The 17015-nt window shown below is 61.5% G+C and overlaps 2 protein-coding genes across 4 annotated transcripts in view; one reads left to right on the top strand and one right to left on the bottom strand.

The window, feature by feature from the left end:
• LOC120584700 (glutamine-dependent NAD(+) synthetase) overlaps positions 1-10211 on the top strand; it is a 30664-nt gene extending 20453 nt beyond the window's left edge. For all 3 annotated transcript variants that reach the window (XM_039840575.1, XM_039840576.1, XM_039840577.1), the window contains 5 exons: positions 5154-5285; positions 5637-5706; positions 8231-8359; positions 8799-8975; positions 9970-10211. In XM_039840575.1, coding sequence (XP_039696509.1) covers positions 5154-5285; positions 5637-5706; positions 8231-8359; positions 8799-8975; positions 9970-10020 — 559 coding nt within the window. In that variant the 3' untranslated portion in view covers positions 10021-10211. The remainder of the gene's footprint in view (positions 1-5153; positions 5286-5636; positions 5707-8230; positions 8360-8798; positions 8976-9969) is intronic.
• Positions 10212-16298: 6087 nt separating this feature from the next.
• The window catches only part of LOC120584699 (membrane-spanning 4-domains subfamily A member 6D-like), a 9764-nt gene continuing 9047 nt past the window's right edge, over positions 16299-17015 (bottom strand). Inside the window, exon 8 of the mRNA XM_039840574.1 lies at positions 16299-16803. Coding sequence (XP_039696508.1) covers positions 16624-16803 — 180 coding nt within the window. The 3' untranslated portion in view covers positions 16299-16623. The remainder of the gene's footprint in view (positions 16804-17015) is intronic.

The following is a 17015-nucleotide window of genomic DNA, read 5'->3' as shown; positions in this document are numbered from 1 at the left end:
CTGCTGACCACCTGCTACATGGCCAGCGAGAACTCCTCCCAGGAGACGAGTGACCGGGCCAGGGAGCTGGCCGAGCAGATTGGAAGGTAGAGCTGGTCCCTGGCATTGGGCTGCGGCCACATCTGTGGTCAAGGGCACACCCAGGGGCCGGCGGGTTTCTCCTCTCCTGTTTTGAGCCAGATTCTAGGGAACCTGCGTGTCAGTGCACCCCGACTCCCAGCTGCGTCCGATGGCCGCCCCTCCCCCCTCCCCTCCTTGCAGCCCAGGCGGCCGGGGCTGGTGCTGCCGGGGCCAGGGGAGCCCGCCCAGCGGCCCTTGGGGCTGGGCTGGTGGCACGGCCCGCCCACTGCCCTCTCCGTCCAGTGGTCCCCTGTTCCCGGGGAGGGTGGAGAGAGGGCATCTCTCCAGAGGGGGACAATGAGTTCCATTCGGAGAGTTCCCGTTATTCTGCCTCTTAGAAGAAAATGAGGAGCTGCCTATCCCTTTTGCTGTCCCCCAGCTGTCCCCCTTCTGGGCAAACCCCCGAAGGAAGGGGACGCAGGGACTCAGACCGACGAGCGCATGCCATGTCACAGCAGCCCAAGTGTCCATCCATGGGTGACGGGCACACAGAGTGGTCCCTCCACACAGGGGACGTTCTTTGGCCTTGGGAAGGGAGGGTGTTCTGACACCTGCTGCAGTGTGGGTGGACCTTGAGGACATTGTGCTGCGAGAAATAAGCCAGTCACAGAGGGACACGTTATGTGACTCCATTTCTGTGACGGGCACAACCGTGGCTATACAAAGTGGTTAGTCATCCGGGGCCGGAAGAGGAGACAGGAGTGACCGCTAGTGGGGACCAGGGCTCCTTTCGGGGGACGCGAATGTTCCAGAACTAGAGGGGGTGGACCCGTGCCCCTCCTGTGGCTAAGCGTAATCGTGTGCCGCGTGTGTTCCCCGGCTTGCACACGCACACACGCCCCTCCTCCTCCAGCCACCACGTGCGGCTCAGCATCGACCCAGCCGTGAAGGCCGTGGTGGGCATCTTCCGCCTGGTGACGGGTAAAAGCCCCCTGTTTGCGGTTCACGGAGGAAGCAGCAGAGAAAACGTGGCCCTGCAGAATGTACAGGTGTGCGTCCCGGCTGCGTCCTTGTCACCACGTGGGGGGCCACAGGGCACCCCGGAGACGGCAGCGCCGGGCTCTGCAGCCTGCGTGCCTCATGAGGGACACTGCCCAGGCAGCCGCCCGGACGAGGCTGGGGGTCTGCGGTGTGCGTGTGCGTGTGTGCGCATGCCGGAGTACGAGGGTGTGAGGCAGCACACACGTGGGTGTGTGTGCACGTGCGTGTACGAGCGCGGGAGGAAGAGCGTGTCCGTAGAGTGCACGGGTGAAGGTGCGTGTGAGCGTGACGGTGCGTGTGAGCGTGATGGTGTGTGTGAGCGTGACAGTTTCTGAGGGTGAGGTCAGGCTGTGAGCGTGAGTGTGTGCGTTGTGAGGTGTGTGAGTGCACGAATGTGCCTGCACACATGCACATGTACAGAGCGAATGTGCACGTGGGTGTGAGAATGCGGCATGCGTGTGCACGGGCGTGTGTGTGAGTGCGTGTGTCCTCTGTCCCTTTGGTGAGGGGCTCTAACCCCACTGTGCTCGGGGCAGCTGCAGGGCAGCTGGGTGCTGGTCGGCGGGTGGAGGGAAAAGGCCCCCCCCGGGTGGGCTCCAGCTGCTCGGCGGGCCCCCTCTCTCTGTCCCCTCTCTGCCGACGTGGGTGGCCTTTCCCCCACCGCCAGAAACACCGGTGGTGGCGGGTGAGGGGCCGAGGTTTCTCCCAGCCGGTCGTGCAGCCCGGTCTCAGCGCTGAACTCTCTGGGCCCCCGGCTCCAGGTCCTCCCGTCTGTGACTCGGCAGCCACGGAGCACGCACAGGCGCCATGGCGATGGGCTGGCCCAAGCAGCAGGCTGCGGGACTGCCGGGCTCGGCCTCCGGGCACACGGGAGGGCTCCCGTTCCCCAGAGGCTGCCGTCGAGCTGTGTCGGGGCCATGGTCTCAGCACACGCGTGTGCCCCGACAGGCCCGGCTGCGCATGGTCATCACCTATCTATTCGCTCAGCTGAGCCTCTGGTCTCGGGGTGCTGGAGGCGGACTGCTGGTGCTCGGGTCCGCCAACGTGGACGAGAGGTGCGTATGCCCGGCGGGTGCGGTGAGGGGTCCCGAGCACCCCGGATCTCGGAGGGGAGTGCTCCCTGAAGCAGCGTCTCCACCACGTCTTGGCCACTCTCAGCACCGGGGGTGCCGGGGGGGCACCCCGTCATCCTGTGTCCATCAGCAGTGTCATTTCCCCAGCATTTTGCAGGGACTCGAGCGCGAAGATGCGCCCCCTGCCCTCAGGCTCTGCGTGTGGTTTCCGCTTCACCCGGTGTCTGGACCTGCGACCCCGCCCCCCGCCCCCCACCCCCCGCATCTGCAGCCTCATCTGTGTCCTTGTCCTTGGCGAGTCCACTCCCCTCAAACCGTTTCTCTGTGTCCAATTTTCACCTGCAAACCAGACAGGTCATTGGCGATGGGGACCCAAGGCTAGGAAAACGGTCAGAGCTTTCCAGGTAGAGTCCAGCTGCCCGTCAGGCCGAGCTGCGGGGGCTGGGAGCACAACCCCTCCCTCCAGCCTTGGCGCCCCACCCGCCCCCCTCCTGGGCGGGCTCTTCGATGCTCCTACCGGCTCCTTGTTACCTGAGGAGCTTTATCTGTCATTTATTCCTCCATTCAGCTGTGGGTCAATCCGTCCATCCATTTTTCTATTCACTCATCTATCCTTCACTCCATCCACCCACCTACTCATCCATTCGTCTGTCTGCCCACCCACCTGCCCACTCTGCACCCATCGATCCATCTGTTCATCTAGCCACCCACCTGTCTGTTCGTCCGTCCATCCACCATCCATCTGCCCACCCATCCACTCACCTATCCACCATCCATTATCCATCCCTCTGTCCATCCTCCATCACCCATCTATTCATTCATCTCTTTATTCATCCATCCACCTGTAATACGGATGTCTTCATCTTCCCGCACCCTGGCATGTCTGCGGATGTGTTCTCTGTTAAATATTTTAGACTTTTAAATCCCACTTTATTACCTAGTTACATCAGTTTGAAATTAGCACGCTACAGCGGGTAAAAATTCTCTCCCCTCCTTGTACGTTTGGTTCATTTCCACTGCTTTTCTGTCGCCTTCGGTGCTATAGTCAAGGAATGGCTTTTCGGGGGGCGGGGGGGATGTGTATATTCTGGTGAATATTCTGAGCCCTGATGTAGATGAGAATACTGGTGTTTTGTCGTGTTTTGTCGTGTTTTGTCTTCTTTCGTAACGTGCGAGAATTTTGTGACGTGATTATGTTATTGTAACAGTTTTCCCCCTCACGAGTTTTATCCGTTGTTTTCTGATATTTAATAGTTTAGCAAAAACTTTTTTTTCTTTTTCCTCGTGGTAGGGGTTGGCTTCTGGGTACTTAAAAATTTCTAGATGCCTGTTTAGAAAACGGACGTAGGACACGCACTTCAGCAGTCGCCCCGTCCGTCGCTCTGCGCTGCCGGCCCCGCCTCCCCGACTCGAGACTTTTCTCCTTCGTCGTGCCTTTTCCGGTCCTGTGTGTGCTGCTTGTGCTGGGTTGATTTTCATGGGCTGCATCCCCGGCTCCTCCTGGGCCGTAGCCATTTCTTCTTTCCCTTTACATTTTGGGGCAGAATCTCAGGTTTATAATTTTCCACCGTGTTGCTTCTTGTTGAAAAGTTGCTTCTGATTCTGCGTCTTCGTCGCTTCTGATTCCGATCGGGGTCCCGCTGCATTCGTGGGCTCGTTTGTCGCGTAGGCGTTGACCGGCCACCACGCATCGGGCACGGCCGGCGCTGTGCTCAACAAAACAGGGACGGTTCTCGTTTTACTGTAGTAGCGCGAGGCAGATGATGCATAAGTAACCCGTCGCGTGTTAGTGAAAAGCTCACTGAAACTAGCAGCGAAAGGGGGTGTGAGGCCTTGAGGTTGTAAGTGGGGTGCCCACAGAAGGTCTCCCTGAGGAGCGATGGTTTGTAAAGGTCCACAGGAGGCGGGTGGAGAGGGGGGGCTGGCAAAGGCCCCGAGGTGAGACCCTTACCCCCCAGGCCGCCTCCCGGAAGCAGCTTCTGCCAGGTGGCACTCACAGGACGGGCACGTTTCCGGCCAGATCAGGGGTAGGCGAGTGTCGCAGATGGCGGGAAGCCGCCGCTTTTGATGCTGGTGTTTCAGGGGGAGCGCCTGGCGTGATAAGCGGGGCCAGAGCCCGAGGCCTCGTAAGGAAAGGACCCCACAGGGAGGGTCAGACAGCGAGTGCGCGTGGTCAGGACCCCCCTGGGCGGTGGGCGGGCTCGGGGTGGGGTGGGCACCGGCAGCCGTCCAGAGAGAGCCTGGTGCCTGCATGGGGCCGGGGGCGTGGGTGTCCAGTGGCTGTGACACCGTGAGTCTTCTGTCACGGTCCTGTACGATTGACGTTCAGCGCAGGTGTCGCCAGGCGTCGCGGTGCGGGGCCGTCCTGGCGAGTGCTTCTCCCTGGCCTCTCCAGCTTTCGGAGGCACCACGTTCCTTGGCTCGCGGCCCCTCCTCCGTCTGCAGAGCCAGCAGCGCAGCCTCCCTGTGCCTGTCCTGCGGTCACAGCTCCTCCGACGGTGGTCCCTCCCTCCCCTCCCCCCAACCCCCGTCTCCTTGTTCCGCTTTTGAGGACCCCTGGGTTGTGTTTAGTGCCCGCCAGGGGTCCAGGATAAAAACCTCATCTCGAGGTCCCCACCTTAATCACAGCTGCAGAGTCCCCGCTCTGTAAGGTCACGTCGTCACAGGTCCTGGGTGTGGGGCGCGGGCATCTTGGGGGCCACTCTTCGCCCCCCATAGGCGGCATCTGGGCGTGGACAGGCGTGGAGGTGGCCCTGCTGCTGCCAGCCGGGCGCCGAGGCCCCGGCCCTGCTCAGGACGCCAGTCACCCCCAAGCCTGTCTCCTCTGGCACCGAGCGCCTCCTCAGTCACTGGCAGCCGCCGCCTCTGCCCCCCGTCTGCCCCAGCCACACCCGGCACGTCTCCGGGGTGCTGCACGTCGGCGGGGCCCGCACCTCTCCGGCCCGCCACACAGAACCCCAGTGTTCCCCTTGTCACCAGCCTCCTCGGCTACCTGACCAAGTACGACTGCTCCAGCGCCGACATCAACCCCATAGGCGGCGTGAGCAAGACGGACCTGAGAACCTTCGTCCAGTTCTGCACTGAGCGCTTCCAGCTGTCCGCCCTGCAGCGGTGAGTGGCGCCCGCGAGGCCTGGCCTGGCCCCGAGCCCCCGGCCACCCTCGTCCCTTGGCCTCCTCCTGCCGCTCCCTCCTGTCTGATGAAACCTTCCCGCCCTTCAGGGGGCCCCGCAGCCAGGCGCCCCCTTCCTGCCTGCCTGCTTGTCGTTGCTCCCCAGTCCCCGTGGCTGTGGCCAGATGAGGCAGCCGCCGCGTCCCTGGTCCCCTTGCCACCATCCTGCCATCGTGAGGCTGGCGGTCTGTGCGTCTGTCTCCCTGCTGAGCAGAGCCTGGTGCTTCAACAGAATCTGTTGAATTAGTTAGTACCAGGCGCCGTGACTGACCTCTGTGTGTCCTGGCCACAGCATCCTGGCAGCACCGGCCACCGCGGAGCTGGAGCCTTTGGCCGACGGACAGGTGTCCCAGACAGATGAGGTAACGCTGGTGGCTTCGTCACCGTGCTGCTCCCGTCTCCCTGCTCCTGCCTGTCCGTGTTGGCTCCCTCCTTGCCTCCTTTCCGCTCCGGGGAACCACGCTGCATTACTGGGGTCCTGGCCGGGGAGCCCCGGGCTCAGCGTCAGTCCGCTGCTGGCCTTTGACCTTTTGACTCGGCCATCTCGAGGGGTGACGGGGTGAGTGGGGAGGGGAGTGTCTGCGTGTGCCGTAGGGCGACCTCGGAGAACAGTCTGTTGGCCCCTCCGCCCCATGCCGGTCGGGGTCACAGGCTGTGCTTTGCAGCGTCGGTGGACACTGAGGGACGTGACGGGGACGGCCGTAAGGTCCGTGGCCACTGACCTTCCCGCCGTCCGCTTCTCGGGTCGCAGAGGCTCAGCCCCGCGGTTCCGGCCTCGCGTGGAGGTCTGCGGTCCGGCGGAGCTAACGTTTGCGAATGGTGTTAAATTTACGTCTCAAGTGATTTATTCTTAGGTGCTGTCGTGAGTGGGAGCGTTTTCCGAATGTCTTTCCCGGGCGGTTCTTTGCCAGTGTCTGGAAAGTTTTCCGCACCGTTTTTCCGTCCGCTCTCTGGTTTTCCTGCCCAGCCTGGCCATTTCCTTCCTTCCACGTGCTCTTGGGTTCAGCTCGCTCTTTCCCCGGCGTCGGAAGGTGGGAGCTTAGGTTACTGATTTAAGTACAGGCGTCTGCAACTCTGAGTCTCTCTCGGCCCTGTTTTCACTGCAGCCCATAGGTCAGGGGTCCCCAAGCTCTGTGGCACCAGGGACCGGCGTTCCTACGAGAATCTAGTGCCCGATGATCTGAGGCGGAGCTGAGTGCCGATGCTGTGCGGCCCAGTCCCTAACAGGCCACGGCCCGGGGGTTGGGGACCCCGCCACAGGCTCTGATGTGCTACAGCCTTGTTTCCATTCCTCTCGAGTATTTTCTAATTTTCCTCCGATCTCTTCTTTGGCCCGTTGGATATTTGGGAGCGTGCTGTTTAATTTCCTCCTCCTTGTGAACGTCCGAAATGGTTTTCTGTCACTGACTTCGTAACTCTATTCCACGTGGGTCGGCGAGCGGACTTTGTACGACCTCGTGTTTCACAGCGTGCCGGGCCTGCTTCCTGGCCCAGCGTGCGCTCTGTCCTGGACAGTGTCCCATGCGTGGCGGTGGCCGGGAGTCCTGCAGGCGTCCGTCGGGCGTCCGGCCTTCCACGCCCTGTGGATTTCTTCGTCTCATCCTCTCTGTTACTGAAAGTGGAAAACTGGGGTCTCCGACGAGCCCCGCTGTATTTACAGAATTAAAATTCTCACTAGATGCCACACAGAGCAGCAGAGGAGTTCCCGGGCCAGAACCCTGCTGGGGGCTCGGTGGCGGGCACGGCGGACACGGTCACTTTCTCTGAAATGCTTACCGTCCCCTGGAGGGGGACACACAAGCAGGAAGTAAGCACAATGGCCCCAGGCGGCTGTGGGCGTGCCCACAAAGCCAACCCGGGGGATCCGACGGTGGCCATGTCCCTTAGACAGGGGTCAGGACGGGCCTCCCAAGGAGATGAGGTTGGAGCCAAGGCCGAGGGGAGGCCAGGCGGGCACCTGGAGGAGGCGGGCGCGGTCCCAGGAGTCCCCACTGGCCCCAGCCGGAGGCGCGTGCTGTCCCGCTATGTCACAAGCTGCCAGCATCACCGCCGGTCTCTCTGATGGGGCTCTGGCCGTGTATTCTGGGGTGAGGCAGGAATTGAGAGAAAATTGGAGCAAACGTTGAGAAGGGGCTTCAGCTCGCCGAGCCCCAGTGTGGAGGTGCCTCTTTGGAGCAGGGCTTGAGGCAGGCCGTGTCCCCTAACGGGGTCCAGGTGTCACGAGGCCGCCCCGTCTTCCCTGAGCCCCATCTCTAAGGGAAGCAGGCTCAGGGAGGCAGGGCACAGGGCCTGATGCTGGTCCTGGGTTGGTTTCCGGGGGCCACGGTGACAGAGTACGTCAGACACAGAACTGCACCGTCTCCAAGTCTGGGGGCCGGAAGTACGGGATCCAGGGTCACAGGGCCACACTCCACCTGGAGGCTCCAGAGGAGGGTCCTTCCTGTCCCTTCCAGCTCCCAGGGAGCCACGGCTCCTGGGCCGGTGGCCATGTCACCCCAGTCTCTGCCTCTGTCTTCACACAGCCTTCACTCTGTGTCTTCATCTGTCCTTTGTAAGGGCACCTGTCATGGGATCCGGGGTCCTCTCATCTCGAGCTCCTTAATGACATCTGCTGAGACCCTTTCTCCACGTGAACTCAGTCTGTAGGTTCTGGGGTTTAGGACGTGGACACACCCTTCGTGGGGGCCTCAGTTCGGCCCATCCCAGCCCTCAAAACCGAATGTCTGGTTTTCCGTCATTCTGCCTGAAAGCCACCTCCTCCCGCAGTCACTCTGGGGCCCTTTGGGAACGTGTCCCCTCCCCTGGGTCTCAGTGCCCGTCCCCACGAGGCGCTGTCCGGACACTGACCCGCCCTCCCTCCATGGGCCCCGTCCATCTGCTCCGCAGGAAGACATGGGGATGACGTACGCGGAGCTGTCTGTCTTCGGAAGGCTCCGGAAGCTGGCCAAGATGGGGCCCTACAGCATGTTCTGCAGACTCCTCCACACCTGGGCTGGCGTCTACACCCCGCGCCAGGTACACTGCCCTGCGGGATCCGACTCACCAGGCACGTAGATGCGGCCTGACTGAATCGTGAGCTCCGAACCGGGGTTCGGCCACGCCGTAGCGGGCACGCCGCACCCCTCTTTCTGAGGGGCGGGGAGTAAGCGCGAGGTCAGGATGTTGCTGCTTTGCTGCTCGCTGTCAGGCTCACCAGGGCTGAGGCCCGCAACGTGGCGGTCCCCACGGAACCTGCCGGAAGCCTGAGGCGTAGGTCTCCTGGGCTGATGCCGTGTCCTGGGGCGCTCGTGCCCGGAGCCCACGTTGTTTAAGCTTCGCCGGCCGCCCAGCCCGAGCTCTGGCCTTTGGGGACGTTGAGATGCAGCGGGGGGCCCGTCAGCTCACACAGGCCCCCGTGACACGGGGCGGGCCCCCGGCCTCGGACCCCTCCAGCTTTGCGCTCCTCGCCCACCAGGTGGCCGACAAAGTGAAGCGGTTCTTCTCGAAGTACTCTGTGAACCGGCACAAGATGACCACGCTGACACCCGCGTACCACGCCGAAAACTACAGCCCCGACGACAACCGGTTCGACCCGCGGCCGTTCCTGTACCGCAGCGGCTGGCCGTGGCAGTTCCGGTGCGTGGACACACAGGTGAGTCCGGCCGGGGAGGCGGGGGACACCTCCCCGAGGACGAGAAGCCATCGTCCCGACACTGTGTGCTCCCTGCCGTCCTCATTTCTGCCGAGGGGCCGGAGCGTTTGAAGCCCGTCGGCACACGCTGTTTGGGGGTACGCTCTGCCTACCGGTGTTGAGCCCCCACAATGAGGAGCCGTGCACTGCGGAGTGGGGGTCGCCGGTCACGGTCATCGCCGGGCAGCCGGCCTGTCCGGGCGGCTTCGCGTCTCCCGACCACCGGCTCTTCCCTCCCTTTCTAACGGGTGGATCATAGAGTGAAGGGTTAATAAAGTCAATTTGAAAAGCAGGCTTGGGTCCCCCCCTTCCCCACGGGAGGTGGCAGGTAAGGCGTGGCCCCTCGTGGCGGTCATCTCGCGGGAGGAGCAGGACGGCCAGCAGGGAGGGCAGGACGCGCTGAAAATGGCAAACGGGTGAGGGCGACGCTGGGCCCACCTCATGCCTGAGGCCGGGAGGCATCCGAGGACGCGGAGGCTGGGGACGGAGCCCGCGTGGCACCGCGCGTCCACGGCTGCGGTCCTCAGGGTGAGGTGGTGTCCCCAAAGGACACCGGGCAGTGTCCGAGACGTTTAATTATCACGCCTGGGGGCGGCTCTGTGCTGCCGGCCCTTGTGGGGGACGCACCCCCCCAACAGTCAGTGACAGCCGGGGCTCGGCTCCCACCAAGACGCGCGTCCCCAAGTCAGGAATGGGGTTCGGAGGCTGCACAGCCAGAAGATGGGCAGATGTAGAAAGAAGCCCGAGGCCGTGTTGCCCTCGGCGACCGCGTGCGTGCGGAGGCACGTCCTTCCGGGCCCCTCCGTGCACGGGTCTGCGCTCGGCCACGTCGAGCGCCTCGTAGATCCCGGTTCACGACCCGCCTCTCCAATTCCCTGACCGCGGCCCTCGCCGTGCGAACGCGCGTCTCAGCTGCGCCCGCGGACGCCGTGTCCTCCCACGGCCTCTCCCACAGGTTCTCCAGCTGGAGAGGGGCCAGCGGCAGGACCTGGACGGCGTGGACTGACGTCCGGTCTCCCGCGTGACGCTGGCCTCGCCGGTGGCCTGGAGCAGGGCCTCGGCCACTCCTCCCGGAGCCGGGTGTCAATAGTCTCGTCATTTCACGTTTCAAGGGACAGGAACCTTTGAAGTCTAGTTCCTTAAAAAAACAAAAACAAGAACGAAGGCCCGAATAAAGAGAATGTGATTTTTAACTCACTCTCGAAGCTTCTCTGTCCACTGCGTTTCTGAGGGTCACCGGCGCCCCCGCAGACACAGGCTGTAGCCCAGGGGGCCTTTTCCCAGGCGGGACGGACAGGGTCCCCCGGGGGGAGGTCTGGGCTGGCTGCACCCCGCCCGTCACCCTCTCCCGCAGCCTTCACGGTTCTGCAGAGTGGACTTTCCTCCCTTTCCCCCTCCGTGCTTGCCCGGCCCTTCTCCCTGTCGCTCTGTCTCTAAACTGACCGGTTTTCCTGATTTCCATGCCTCGGTCACTGTCATTGTCCAGTTGAGGACCTAAACCTACGGGGATGTAGATTCGCCTCCAGCCCATGCCACCAGGGAAGGCTTCAGAAATGGCGTGTGCAGGGCCAGCCGGCCTCCGCCGGTCCCTGCCCGTCCAGACGTCCTGCCATCAGTTAACCTACAAGGTAAACCCACCAGCCGTGACACTCGAGAAACTCGAAAACCAGGGGTAGGGGAAGCAAGTGCCATACGAACAAGTGGAACGGAAGACCGACAACCGCTTCCTAATCAGACGAGGCGCAGCGAACCCGCCCAGTGTGGAAAGCACAGGGCCCAGGACGAGGCAGCGAAGTGCACCCCTCCGAGGCTGGGGAATGACACCTGACAGGTGCAGTCGGAGAGCTCCCTGGGGGAGGGGGACCGACGGACAGGCGGGGACAGCAGAGGTGCCTCATGGGCGCCAACACTGCACCTGCTCGGAGGCAGGTGAGGCTGCACCGGGCGGACGGTGAGTCCTCCCGACGACGGCGGAAGGTTCTGGACTCCAAGGCCATAGACTGCCCTGTGCAGGTGAGGTGCCGGCTGAGGCAGCTGCAGGGACGCTGCCCGCTTGGCCAGGAGCGCCCAGGGGGGCAGGAGAAACGGGAAGGACCAGCGAGGAAGCACTCTCGTGAGGCCACCCCATGCGGGAAGGGAAGGGAGGGGCCGCAGGCGGTTCCGTGTGGGTGGCCGATGGGAAGAGAGGGTGTTGAGCAAGGGGCGAAGGCAGAAGGAAGCCACGGGAGGCCCCAAGGGGCCCGATCACGTCTGAGGGGTGTGTGCGTCCCCGTAACAGACCGTAGACAGGGCAGCTGGAACCGCACACGCTCACCGTCCCCGGTCCCAGAGGCTGGAGCCCGAGACCCAGGTGTGGGCAGGGGGTTCCCCTGAGGCCTCTCTCCTGGGCGTGTGGACGGCGTCTCCCCGCCGTCCCCACGTGGCCGTCCCTCTGTGCATCTGTGTCCTGATCTCTGTTGATGAGGACACAGTCGCCACCTCGGTGACCCCGTTTTACTGTAATCGCTTCTCTAAAGACCCCATCTTCAAATGTGGTCGTGATCTGAGGTGCTGGGGATCAGGATTCAGACACACAAACTTTGAGGGGGCACGTCTCAGCCCGGAACACAGGTCTGTCTTAGCATTAAAAGCGAGGTTATCTAGAAACCAAAGTCCATAGCTTAGGCGGGATCAAGGTTAAGCCTATCTTTTCGGAGGCGTAAACTAAAGACACGCCCAGTCCTCCCAGTGACAGTAGAGAATGACGTGGTCACTCCGAACCGTGTGTGTTTTCTCTTACCCACGAAACGACATAAAGCTCCCTGGAGTGGGTCTCACTCTTGCTGTGAATGTCGATCTATGAGGCAGCGTGTGGGGACCTGGCTGGGGACGGAGGGGCTAAAACTGTGTGGCAGGAACACACGCACACTGACGTTTGCTCACACGCACCCACGTGTGCGCGCACACACCCACGTGTGCACACATGAAATAGACCAGACCTAGAATCACTAACTTAAATCAAAACCAGTCATTCCAAAGCTCGGCCTCGCCAGGCCCAGATGACTTCGCAGGGCGACTGAAAACCCTTCAGGTGGAAAACTCCAGTTTCGTGCACAAACTGCTCCAGGGCAGGGCAGGGAGGAGGCTGTGGCGCCACCAGGGCGAGCCGTGTGCTGGGACCCGGGGCCGTCTCCGGGGCAGGCACGGCGGTGGAGCCTGGTGGGCCCGTAGGGAGTTTGCCCCCGACCGGTGCCGGCGCCGTCTGCTGGTGGCCCCATCCCTCCCCGCTCCCTGCTCTGTCCCTTCCCGCTCTTGCCTCTTCCAGTAACAAAGTGGCCAGAACTTGGAGACCCCACATGACACCCAGGGCCAGCTACACCGTTGTCAGAGAAGCCCTTCCTCGGCTTCAGCCAGCTTCGTTCTGAGTGTGTGTGTGTGTGAGCGTGTGCGTGTGTGTGCCTGTGTGCATGTCCGTGCATGTGTGTGCATGTAATGCGTGTGTACATGTGTGGGAGTATGTGTAGCCTCGCGTGATAGCATCTGTACATGTGTGCTGTCTCTGAAAGTGATGTGCGTATTGATAAGTGCATGCATGTATTGCCTTCTGCATGTGTGCATGTCAATAGATGTGTGCATGTGTGCCTTCCGCATGTGTATTGTCTGTGTTGATGACCCAGGTGCATGTGTGTGTTCCATGCGTGTGCGCCGTGTGTCTGTACGCATGCGTGCGTTTACGGCGCATACCAGGCCATGCGGCTGCCTGTGCACGATGAGTGCGTGCATGCATGCACACGCATGCGATGTGTGCGTACATGTATGCGTGTCTCTGCATGTGTCCATGTCCTGGCGTATGCGTATGTGTGCATGTGTGCAGCGCATTTATGTGCCAATGACCGCGCGTACGTGCCGCGTGCAAAGTAAATGTGTGGCTCTGTGCATGTGTTTGGTAATGCGTGTGTTTAATGCGTGCGTGTGCGTCGCGTGTGTGTGCATGCATGTGTGTGTTACTCAGCATCCTGACAGATACAGAGCTGAGATCCTGGAGTCGGGGCAGACGCCACAGACCCCTCAACCACAGCTCGTTCCCAGTGTATCACAATTATGCCACATTAACTGTTTCTTCATCACAGAAACTCTTCTAGAGTCTGGAAAAACTAATGTGAAGTGTATCGGCTGCCTTTAAGATGCTCGTATATTTCTGATACCAAACTCTAGACAAAGTCTTTTTCATGTAAAAAGACGACCACCTCGTGTGTGTACGGAGGAGGAAGAGCAGACATTCACGGCGGGATCCGCGAGGCGTGAGAAGCAAGGCTCTAGTCCCCGGGGCCCTTCCCCCGGGGGACACGCGGATGCCGTGACGTGAGTGTGGGAGAAGCAAGAACGCGTGGGTTTCAACCCACAGGAGCCACGGGCGACAGCGACCTGTGCGACCAGCAGGGGACACACTCGGGCCGGGGCGGGGCCGGTGGCCGGCAGGTGTAGAGGCGCAGCTGGGGCAGCCCCCCCTCTTCTAAGTGAGCGCTTGGGGCCTCCCACGTGGTACGTTCCACGCTCGGCAACCGAGAAGCGCATTCGGAAGGCGCATTTCAGAGTGGGTCCCGGCTCTTCGAGGAAGAAGGTGGCACCACAGTTATCAGGACGAAGCTGAGACGTGCTCAGTGCGTCTCTCTCCTGCCTCTTTGCACGGATGGAACGCAGAGCCTGGATGAGTGTTTTAAAATCGTCGGTTTAAGTAGGTATTTATGTTAATGCATGTGATAGTTATATAACAAAAATACAATCTTCACAGCAAATCCATGACGTTTAGAGTGGAGTTAAGTAAAAAAAAAAAAAAGCAAGTTGATTTAAAGAAAAATATCAAATAAATAATAGGAATGGCACCTCACCTCAACCCAGGTCATGCTTAATGCAAATATATCAGGAGCACTGCAGTTAAAATCAAGATCAAGAGAAAGATGCTCACTGTTGCTGCTAGTATTAGTTATTATTCTAAAAGATCCAGCCAATGCCAAATGGCATTAGACATAGACATCTCAAAACAGCCAACAGGAGGGAAACAAACTGGCAAGCTTTTTGGACGACCCAGAGATGAGTTTTTAAAACACAACTTAAAGAAAGCCGGAAGTCTACCATAATCTTCAGTCGAAAGAATTCAAAATTAAAAATATCAGCTCCATCCTAATGAATCTCTCTGTTCAGCGGAACTCCAGACAAAACCGTGAGCAGCTGGGAGCTGGGAGCTGGGAGCTGGATCTGGGATCTGGAGCTGGAGCTGGGAGCTGGTTCTGAATTCCCTGAGAGAAGGCGGGAAACGCCTCCGACCTTCCCGCCTGTCAGGGGGACACTGGGTCCTGCCAACCCCCCGAGGCGTGATGTCGAGGCTGACCATCTTGGCGGAGGGCCAGGCGGGGCCAGCCCAGGCTTCTCAGCGGTAGCTCTTACCTCACAGAGCCAAAGCGGGGGCTGGGCCAACCTCCGTCTGCATTCAAATGACACGTTTGAGGGTCAGAGGGCTCTGCATTGTCTCCGAGCAAGGGGGACAGTGCCCCCCCCAGGGAGGGCTGGGCACTCTGCATGCTCAGAGGGTGCAGGAAGTCTGGGAGTTCAAAATTTGGGGTGTGTCACCCAGATGTCCCCATCCATGTCAGGGTCACATTCTGTCCCAACCCTGTCCCTGAGCCCGGTGGGGCGTCTGATCTCTGGAGGTGCCCTTCAGGTCCTGGCCTGGACCTTGGCGTCTCTGCCCGGGGCTGTGACGGGGGCTTCCGTCCTCACGCGGGCCCTAGCTCTCACGTCCCCGTCCCTTAACTGTCCCCCTGCCTCGGCCTTTTGTTCCATCGACGAGAGAAGCAACTGACTGTGGGGACAGAGTCGGCTCCCCCCATGTTGTTCAGACCCTGACGCGCTGCCGGCAGTGCACCCCTCCCCCAGGACCCCCCACTGCAGGGGAGGTTTGCATCGCACAGCCACCTGCCGGGCCCTGGGGGACGCGGGCCAGTGTCTGCTCTTCCCCTCCAGCCAGGTGGCAGCTGTGGCAGGTGGGGGCCCCTGGGGAGTAGGCTCCCGAGGACGGTGTGTGTAGGAAGTGTCGGGATGCTCCTGGGGTGACCCCGGGGCAAGGAAGGGAGGGGAGCAAGGGCGAGGAGGGAGCGGAGGAGGGAGCGGAGGAGGGAGGAGAGGGGAGGTGATGTGGGGAAGCAGGTTTGTGGGGGGCGGAAGCAGGTTTGCTGACGGGAGAACCAGAATGTCCTGTGTCGCAATGAAGGCCAGCCAGCTACAGAGCTGGAAGGCGACCCTTCCCAGGCGTCTACCGGAGCAGCAGGGCTCGCCCGTCAGTCCCGGTAAGGGAGACCCCGGGGGCGGCGCTCATTCCAGCTGGAGACCGAAAGGGGCTGACAACGGGGGCTTTTAGTGGGAGGCCCCCCAGGTGGAAACACTGGCCCTCTCCCCGGAGACGGTCGGGGTGGTGCCGCGCCCGCCACGCGTCGGCCGTAGTGAACCGAATCCCGAAAGCGGACCGCCAGCCCCTGAAACGCAGCTTGCGCATCTGAGCCGTGATTCCGAGACGCCGTTCTCCGTCCCCAGTCCCGTCCTCCCCGCCTTCACTGCCCTCGGGGGTTCGCACTCAGGCGTTTGCTCGAGCTCTCAGGCCGTTACATCTGTCTCATCTGTTCTGTCATTGTCCGCCGCAGTCCTGAGCCCGCACGTTGATTTCATGACCCCCTCGTGAGTTATAACGCCCTCGGGGGCATCGACATCGCACTGTCCCTGTGTGTCCCCCACGGGGCAGAAGTCCCTCGGTCTCTTAAAATCTAACCTAAGATCCTAAGACCTGAGCCGAGAGTCTCCCGCGCATACAAACGCGGAAACATCGTGGTTCCCCGTGAGAGCCGCCTGGGGAGGGCTGTGCGGTCACTCGGCTAAGTCCTAAACAGCGTGACCGCCGAGGCGGGGACCCCGTGCCGGCCTCACAGCAGCCGCTGCAGCTGGCGTGATGACCGCTCAGCCCGGCTTCCCGGCGTCTGCCCTGACCCATCTGCAATCTGGTGGCCTGAGACGTTTGTCACTCCTGTGCTTCCCCTGCACCCGTGTGGGGCACCAGGACACCCACGCTGGACACGCACGTTCGCTGAGGAGGAGACGCACTTGTCTCCGAATCCCCCAGGCGGTCTCAAGCCCAAGTGTCCAGCCAGGCCTATGCCCCCTCTCACGGAGATCCGGGGTCCCCCATCACCGTGACTCCCTGTTCACCTCAAAATAACAGGCCTTCCCACGAAAGAGGCCGCAAGCTTTCACTGAGATCAAAGAATCGCTATTTGAAAGCGCTGATTTCAGGCAGAAACCGAAATACCGCGGCAGCCGGGGGGCGGAGGCGTGAGGGGCAGTTACGAGACAGGGAAGGGGGACAGTGAGGGCCACGGAAGGAAGGGCGGCCTCGCCGTCGGTGCAGATAACAAAGCACAGCGATGCTGCTTCCAAAGCACGTTGCCGATCTTCAGCCCAGGGGCCACCAGCATGTGCCTTCTCTCTCCCTTTGCAAACCGTCCTTCGGGGCGCGAGGTGGCTCAGGCCCCGGGCGAGGCGGTCGCTCTGGGACGCAGCTCCGGCCCCACCCGGAAGTGGCCCCTTACATTTGTTTCTTTGTTGTCGACATCTCTCTCTCTCTCCCTCCGTCTGCCTGTCTGTCTCCCTCATTCTCTCTCTCCTTGGAGGTCACCAGTTTATCGAATCCAGGGGCGGGATCAGCAGATGCGTCTCGGGGCACGATGGTGGCCATCCTGTCACTCTGAGGCAGGAAGCGCACATCCTGGAGACGACAGGGCACAAGGACAGGCGTTTAGCTCAGTTCTGAGCTCCGGTCTGCGCCCCTCCCCCAGCCCACACCCGCAGCGTCACACACGGAGCCCTCGGCCAGGCGTGGACGCCCAGCGGCCCGTCCCAAGGCCACAGAGAGCTCGAAGGGCATCTCGCCATCCCGCTGTTCTGCGTGCTGTTGTTTAATGAACAAATCCCGGACAA

Source organism: Pteropus medius, unplaced genomic scaffold (genome assembly GCF_902729225.1).
Source record: "Pteropus medius unplaced genomic scaffold, Ma_sr-lr_union100, whole genome shotgun sequence".
NCBI classification, from domain to species: Eukaryota; Metazoa; Chordata; class Mammalia; order Chiroptera; family Pteropodidae; genus Pteropus; species Pteropus medius.
Note: the sequence above shows the minus strand (reverse complement) of the source record. Positions and strands in the feature narration are given on the sequence as shown.